Source organism: Pinus tabuliformis, chromosome 2_1, assembly GCF_031772625.1.
Source record: "Pinus tabuliformis cultivar Carrire ecotype Pingquan chromosome 2_1, CPIR1, whole genome shotgun sequence".
NCBI classification, from domain to species: Eukaryota; Viridiplantae; Streptophyta; class Pinopsida; order Pinales; family Pinaceae; genus Pinus; species Pinus tabuliformis.
Genome location: NC_142299.1, coordinates 270,520,177 through 270,528,916, shown reverse-complemented (window position 1 = coordinate 270,528,916; position 8,740 = coordinate 270,520,177). Strand labels below are relative to the sequence as shown.

Genomic DNA, 8,740 nt, shown 5'->3' with positions numbered 1-8,740 from the left:
CTGCTTGAGGGAAAAGAGAAAGTGTTCTGGTGTGTAGCCTCGAGAATGTGAATGCCTATATGCATGGGGATCAACGTTTATTTCATCATATGGGTGATTTAAGTGGGGTTGTGTGCTGACAACCGAGGTATGAGTATCCATTTTTGGACCGTTGTTCCCACTACCACATCATCATTCTCCTGACCTCGTAATCAACTCCCATTTCAGGCATCTGTAACTTAACCACTTTCAACCTCATCTCTCCTTTTCCTTGACTTGACTGTTGGCACTTGTGTAAGGACTAACTGTCTTCTCCTCATTGACTGAGCAAAGGTGACCAAGTTAACTGGCCACCTGTTGCTTATAAACAAAATCTTTCACAACTTTTACATGCTTGATCATATTATGCTACTGAGAGAGTGGAAGCGAGATCCTTACCTGTGGTAATGATACCTTGATGCTGTTTGTTCAAGAATGAAGTCTTTGTTGTGTGTTTGTTGCATGTGCTTTTCTCCTTTTTTTTATTGTCCTCTGATGATTTTCTTTGATGTGCAGGTACTTGGATGTTGATGTTGATGATCCTGATGTTGCTGCTAGGCTTTGGAAGAGTTTCTTTGACCTCTAGATCTCCATGCTTGAAGCTGACTATAACCTATGAATTTTTTGTTTTGTGGGATAGGCTGCTACACGATTTCCTACAAGATGTCCTGTAGTTTCTTCTCCCTCAAAAATTTTAATCATTTTCCACTTCTGGATCATGAGGATGGTTGGCATGGGAAGAGAAGGGGTCTATGAATTTGTGAATGATGAAAATAGCCTGCAGGTATTGTTCCATTGTTCTCCATCTTTATCCTCTTTTCTCTGTTTTTTTCTTTGAAAACTGTAATTTAAATTTTTTTGAAATTGACTTTTTTTTATGAATTCAGGGGTGATCATGGTGGAGAGAGGTATGGTGATGAGATGGTGAAGTAGAATTTTTTTTATTGTTTTTGACATGGGAAAGTCATTCCCTTACTCTAGGGTTACTTCCTTTAGGATTCCCAAGCCACTATAATTCGTATAGGATCATCCTGTAGGTTTTCAGGGAATCCTATAGAAAACATAGAACCCTTGCAAACTGAGGTAAATGGGTGGAAAAATGGAGGTAATGATGGAATGATGAAGGATAATGAATGGAGAAATAAAAACATGATCTGGATAGATCACTTTTGATTCTCTCTTGTTGCCCTGATCCTCCTCGTGCTGACCTACAAACAATATTTTCAAAGTTTTCTTTTCTCTCTTTTTTTTAATTTTTCTTTTTGAAAGAAACTAGTCTACCTTCAAGAGGTTTTCATCCTAGTTGCCTGCCCTAGGCACCTCAAAAGAGGTTTTCAACCAGAGATCTTTTTATTTCTCTTTTTTTTTTTTTTTTGACACCATTGGGCCGCCTCAAGAGGTTTTCAACCCAATAGTGGGACTCAGGTGTCTCATGGAGGTTTTCACCTAAGTCTCCATATTTTTCTCTTTTTTTTTCTTTTTCTTTTTTATTTTTTATTTTATTTTTCTTTTTCAGTGGCTTGATGAGGTAGGAGCTGAGACTTTCTCCGCCACCATCACTGTTTTGTTGATACCATCAATGAACTCTTGCTTTGACAATGGCTTCTTGTAAACCTTCAATCTGTGCCCATTAACAAGTAAAGGAATAGCCTCTAGATCTATGGTTCTAATCTGTATTGAACCATTATCATGACATATCTCTATGACATAAAGCCCTAAACATCTAGTCCTTAACTTGCCCTTAAAGTCTTTGTATCTGGAATCATATAACAAAGCCCAATCACCTTCTTTAAATTGTTTTTCCTTGATGGTCTTGTCATGCCAGGTCTTCCTCTAGATTTGATTCACCTCTGTGTGCAGGAGGGCCTGCATTCTAAACTCATCTAACCCATTTAGATGGAGAAATCTCTCTTTTTGTGCACTATTGAGATCTAGATCTAGTTGGGTTGCCATCCTCAATGTATTGTAATCAAATTCAATGGACAGTAGGGCCTTCTTCCCATAGACCAACTCATAGGAGGTCAATCCAGTGGTGGTCTTCCGAGTGGTATTGTAGGCCCAGGTGGCCTCAAGTAATCTATCTGCCTAATATTTTCTACTACTGCTAACCACTTTAGTCATAATGTCCTCCAACGCTCTGTTGGTCACCTCCACTTTCCCGTTAGGTTGTGGGTGATAGGGAGTGTATGTTCTATGCTTGATCTTGTGTTGGCTTAACAAGTCTTAAATCATGTTGGATGTAAACTGGTTTCCTTGATCAATGACCAGTTCTCTAGGGTACCCAAACTTGTAAAATACATTTTCCCTTAAGAACTGAGCCGCCTTCTCCTCTGTTGCTGTCTTGATTTCCTTGGTTTCAACCCACTTGGTCAAATAGTCAGTGCACACAATAATGTATTTCTTTTGCTTGGATGGAGGGTCAATCAGTCCAATGAAATCCATGCCCCACTTGTCAAATGGCTCGAAAGTCACTTGAGGTTACGAAGCCATTTCATCCCTTGGAGTAGGCTTTCCCATCCTTTGGCACCGATCACAATGACTAGTATACCTTCTCACATCCTGATGAAGAGTGAGCCAATAATAACTAGATTGTAACACCTTGAATGTTGTCCTCTTGACTGCAAAATGACCTCCACAAGGCCCATCATGACAAGTCAGAAAGATGTCAAAGACTTCCTCCTCCCTGACACATCTTCTCAGAATTTGATCCGGGCCTAGTTTGAAGAGGTTGCCCCCAATCCAAGTGAATGGGGCACTCTTCCTCAAAATCTTGCTTTTCTCTTTGGAGGAAAATTTTTGTGGGAACTGTATAGACATCAAGTATGTTTCTATGTCAGAAAACCATGGAGAGAGAATTGAAATGATGAATAAGTGTTCATCCAGTAACTGATCATCAACTATTCCTTCCTCCCATGAAGGCAAAGTTAATCTGCATAAAAAGTCTGCAACAACATTTTCCTTGCCAGGCTTATCAACAATAATTAGATCAAACTGTTGTAATAAAAGTAACGATCTAATAATCCAGGCATTCACATCAGGTTTATTAATTAAATATTTAATTGCAGCATGGTCAGTATGTACAAATGCTTGATAACATGTAATGTAATGCATAATTTTTTTCATTGAATGCACAAAATCTATAAGCTCTTTTTCGGTCATTGTGTAGTTCAGTTCGGCCTTTGACAGATTCTTACTGATAAAGTAAATCGCATAAGGTAATTTGTCGTCTATCTGGCCTAGAGTTGTTCCTATGGCTTTATGTGAGGCATCAACATGTATATGAAAAGGAAGGGCCCAATATGGGCCTTGGAGAATAGATGCAGTGGTCAACTTTTCCTTCAAGGTGTCGAAGGCCTCTTGAAAACTTTTTGACCATACAAATTCAGAGTCTTTAGCCAACAAGGCAAATAAAGGAGAAGTTAACTTGATGAAGTCTTTTATAAACCTCCGATAGTATTTAGATAAACCTAGAAAACTTCTAACATCTCTCTGTTTTTGTGGAGGTGGGACCTTTTGGATGATGGCTATTTTGTTTGGGTCCACCTGTAGTCCTTGCTGGGATATTAAATGACCTGGAACAATCCCTGCAATAATCAAGAACTCACATTTTTTGGGACTAAGGGACAAGTTAATATCAATGAATTTGTTCAACACTTTACCTAAGTTGGAGACAGCCTCCTGGAAATCACACCCATATGGTTTGAAATCAGTGACTCAGGGTCAAGTGTGCACCTAGCCCTTTTGTAGCTAAGCTGGAATCTTTCTTCATAATCGTCTAGGTATTCATGAGGCACTAAGGTCATCCTAAAAATTTCTTCCTTAGTGTCTTTGGACCTGCAGTAGTATCGATACTTGTTTTTGAAGGCTTGTGGCATCTGAACCCCAAGTTGTGATGCTATCCCTAGGTAAACCCATGAACAATCTCAAAGTTGCATCTTTGAGAGTGGATGGGAATAGTTTCAACTTCTGCTCATCACTGGTGTAATCATAAGTTCTGCATATGACAACAAACACAAACAAGAAAGTGTTTGGATCTTCTTAGGTTGGGCCATGGAAATGAGGAAGGGCAAAGGGGCTTATATTCTTCATCTTGGTATCCCCATTAGTTTCTCGGATGGGAAAGGCACCCTCAACTCTTTCTCTATTTCCTCTGTCATTTCTATTTTCAGTGATTGGGTCAGTTGGAAGGGGTTCTTCTTCTTATTCTCCCCCTGTAGGCTCTTCAAATATCTCTGGTTGTTCACCTAAGGGTTCCTCCAATTCACAGCCACTGAAGAAGAGGGAAGGTTGGTTGTTTGAAGCGGTGGGGATATTTGGCAAAAATTTCCCTAAGTTATTCCTATTTCTACGAGGCATGAAAAAAAAAGTTTTTGTTTTGTTTTATGTTCTTTTCAAGCTTTGAAAATAATTGCAGAATTGAAATTGCAAATTGAATGGAAACTAACTAATTGAATGAATTGCTTTAATGAAATATTACTTGCAGAATGCAAAAGAAAGCAAAGAATACGGAATGGAAAATAAAGAAAACTAAATTACATTTGCAGAAATGAAACTAATAACAGAATGTTGAAGATAAGAAATGGAAGAAAGAAATAAGTAATCACATATTACTCAGACACCTCCCCGGCAACGGCACCAAAAAGTGATGAACACCAGTATTGCAACAAGAATGTTGCAACTCCTGGGGCTACCAACTTTACTTTATCAACGTGGGGTTCATACAAACTTGGAGGTGACAATGTTGTATACACAAGTAAATGTGATGGGTCTCCTCTTTGTCATTGCTACGCCGGCGATAGACCACTGAGGTTTTTCAAACCATACTTCTATGGATTCAGAAGAAGCTTGATTACCAATGAGGAAAAGAGAAATCTACACTAAGAGAAAGCTTGTCTGCTGTAGTAAGGAAAAATACTAAAATCAAATGCTTAAACACACCATTTTCTAACTAACTGTTGAGAGGCTATGCTTCAAAAGAATGGTAAGTTAACATGTATGCAATCCTTATGTCCTAAGCATGCAAATTCAAAGCATCAAACATTCTACTGTTGTGCATGTAAATGAATAAAATAAATTTGTTTTTCTTTTTGTCCCTTTTTATGTGAAAGTGTGAAATCTATTCTCTTTTGGTGATGTGGCGAGTGGCTTAGGGATGATGGTGAATGGCTAGAAGGCTTGGGATACTAGTAGGGGTCATTTTCTAGCTTCCTAGAGGTTTTTTCCTCAATTCGGCCTCAAAACAAACCACTACAGGTAAACCTACAGGATGTCCTAATGCATTCTACAGGATGTCCTGAAAACCTACAGGATCCCCTGTATTTTTATAGGATACACCTGAGAGCAAAAGGAGGGATGTTGAAGGTGATGGAAGGCTTAGGGAAGGTGGTTGGTGGATGTAATGAGGCAAGGGAGTGCCTAGGACCACTTCGAAACTCAAAACCAGAGTGTGAGATGGCTGAATTTGCTCAACAAGCTTGGAGAAGTATTCTTTTGAAATGATGGATTTGGTGAGGGTTTTAGTGAAGGAAAGGAATGATCATGGATGGATGAAGTTGGAATGAGGTTGCTATTCATGAAATCTCTATGTACTTTTGAAATACCTGCACTACATCAAACATTGGCATTTACCCAAAAATCATGTAAACAAGAAGGATTTCAATTAACTAAGGAAAACAGAATTTCATGAGCTAGCTGCCTACTTCATGCATGAGTAAAAGTTGGAGAATATGATGGAACATTGGTAAGATCTAATGTAAGACTGAAGATAGAATAAATGATAACTAAATCCTACTCTTGCAAACTGATCAAATGCTGGCCTAAGTACAGAAAACCCTAAATTCCATGAGAAAGTAGAATTCTGTCTTTTTGGGGATGCATAGGATTTCTTTCCTCAAAAAATGATCCCTGAAGGGAGGAGTGAGGCCAAAACCACTTATTGACAGATTTTTGATGTTCCTTTATCTCTTCAAAGCTACTGCTGAAGTAAAGCACAAATGGAAGCAAACTAATAAGAAAAATACTCAAATCTACACTACTTGCAATGAAATAATTCTAAAGACAATTCAACCATTAATCTATGAAATCAATCTAAGCATACAAATACACGAAAAGGAGCCTTTTCTACTAGGGTTCGACCCTAACCCAAGAGCTTCGGCCCTTTGAGTTAACTCAGTGGTGGATCAAGGAAACACTCATTCTCGTTATCAAAACAAAAAATACATAGCAATGTCTTCCACAAGTCTTGAACTAAAAAATGACCAGTGGTTTTACAACAAAAATTTGAATCCTAATGAGGCTCTAGGCCTTCTTATTTATACAAATGAAGTCTCCAACGACTTCCTGAAATCTAGGGAGGCTCGACTCCCAAACATGAGATAAACTAGTCTCTTTGACTGTCACTTGCTCAACTGCCTTTTGATATCCATGACTTGGCTACTTGTAATCTGAGTTAGTGTGATTGATGGAGGAATATTTGAATGCGTGAGGATTAAATGAGGAGGATCTACCTCCTACAATCTCTCCTCATTGTCTCATTCGAGTTTCAGCCCTTAATTAGCCAAAATTTCCCTGATTTTCTCTCAAAAACCTGCAATCAATGCATATTAGTCCACTAGGCATAATATCTCACTTTGACTCATCTCATTAAACAAAATACAATCACAATATGTAATAAATTATGAGAAGAGTTGATTTGAATACGCTAGAAGGTAGATTAACGTCCATATAGTTACCTAATGATGAGGCTCATCAACAACTATTCCAGCAAAACCTCTATGGGAGTATTTCTTGTTCGAGGTAAATCAAAGAATGAATCCATCTATGTGGGAGACCTTAGATTCGTCATGCTCTCAAGTTTCAACTAAGAAAATAAGATCAATATCATTAACTATCCAACTTAACATAGGATTGTTATTGCCATGAAGAACCACACGAATTCTAGAAGAGGTTTTTCAATGTTTCCAATTACTATTCATTTATGTTATTTTGGTCTCTATCTCTAATAATAGCTTTCCTATTTCTAAAGATTGCCCATTTTCCTTAGGTTCTTGCCTCTTTTATCTTTTGAACCTCTTTCTTTAGTTCACCTTGGTCATGTGGAATAAGGTACTTATTTATCAAGATTCCCAACACTTTTAAGCTTAAGACCATTACAACTCAGAGGATTAATCTATGTTTATGCTCAGGTATCTTTCCCACCTTCTCAACCCTTTATATTTATTATTTCTAAAAATATTTATTCACCATAAATACTAAACACTGTTATTATTTACTTAAAAATTAATTATAAATAAATTAAAATTTTAAAATGATTAATCCTAACTAAATACACCTATCACCATAATTAATAAATAAACTAATAATTAATAAAGAAAATAAATTTAATTTTAATAAACAACCATATAAAACTTTGTCATCAATGTGAGTTTGAATGGAGTTAACATTGAAAATATTATAAAAAAAAAAATCCTAGTAACCAATTTTTGGGTGAAGATGTTGTTTTACAACAAAAAGAATCAATCATGACATGCATATGCATAAGTACAACACAATAGCTATTATACTCGCAGGAGGTATGATTGGCCATCATTGAAATGTAAGGAAAAGTTCCAGTCAGAAGAAGCCATTTAAAATACCATTTAACAATATTCTTAGCTATTCTTTTATATATACATCAATTCCAGTATTACTTACATCTTGCTCTCCTAGACAAGAAAGGCCGCTAAATTGGCTCTAGTTGAGCACTGTTTCCAACTAAGTCTAACTGAATTCCATTACATTACCAGAAATGGTTATCATGGCTGCTGGAAAAAAACGAAGACAGTAGAGGGAAACATGTATGGTATTGCACCACAAATCTTGGCAATCTATTGCAGAATTAATCAAAGAAGGTGCTGTTAAAAGGGAGCACCATTTTATTGAACTGGTCAAGAGCAAGAGTTGTTCTTCTGTCCCGACCTCTTAATCTTCATGAATCTGTTGCAGCCAATCCTGTTCTCACTTTCCTTGATGCTCTCAAGCTTCGGTCTCCAACATTGGGCTCTGCACTTGACCAACCGGGCATAGTCTTTCTGCAATTCAGGAGTATTAAGGAGTCTACACTCATCGTCTGCGGAATCCCCGTCCACTGAACGCCCGCGGTCATCAGCACTAAGCCTTACGTCTTCCATAAGCTTTGAAATAAACTCCGGACAGAGTCTGATTCGAAGCCCTCCGTCTACATCGCTCTTCTGCATCTCAAACGGCTGGCAGAGAAGGGACGCGCGTTCAATACTGCGAAGTGGGGCTAAGAGAGGAGAAGTGGGAGTGGGTGGAACATTCTGGGGCGGCGACGATATTAGGGAAGCCAGTGACAAGAGAGTTAAGGGAGAGTGAAAGAAGTGTTGGGGCAGAAGGAAGTAGTTGTTTCCCATCTCCAGTTGGTCGTCTGGAGAAAGGACAGGCGTTTTCTGCCCTATGTACAGAGACCCGGAATGACAGACTAAATGTTCAGGGAATTCCTCAACAATCTGGGCGACCCTGAGGGGTTTATGAAGGATCTGAACGGTACCGTCAGACTGAACAAGCTGGATGATTTCTTTGATATTGCCGACCGTGAGGCAGCAGATATGGTTGCCCATATTTAATTTGGTTTCCTATCAGCAAGCAGAAGATGGAGATGCAAGGACAGAACGCAGAAGCGCGCGTTATAGAAACCGTAAAACCAGTAGTTATAGAGGGAAAT

General features: G+C 38.3%; 1 protein-coding gene across 1 annotated transcript; it reads right to left on the bottom strand.

The window, feature by feature from the left end:
- Positions 1-7,661: 7,661 nt before the first annotated feature.
- On the bottom strand, positions 7,662-8,679 carry LOC149199799 (uncharacterized). The gene has a single exon (XM_089399453.1). The coding sequence runs from the start codon at positions 8,634-8,636 to the stop codon at positions 7,944-7,946; it is 693 nt and encodes a 230-aa protein (XP_089255579.1). The 5' UTR covers positions 8,637-8,679; the 3' UTR covers positions 7,662-7,943.
- Positions 8,680-8,740: the final 61 nt, after the last annotated feature.

Excerpts from the sequence above, each read along its gene's own strand:
- LOC149199799 (XM_089399453.1), bottom strand. The coding sequence starts at position 8,636 with ATGGGCAACCATATCTGCTGCCTCACGGTCGGCAATATCAAAGAAATC.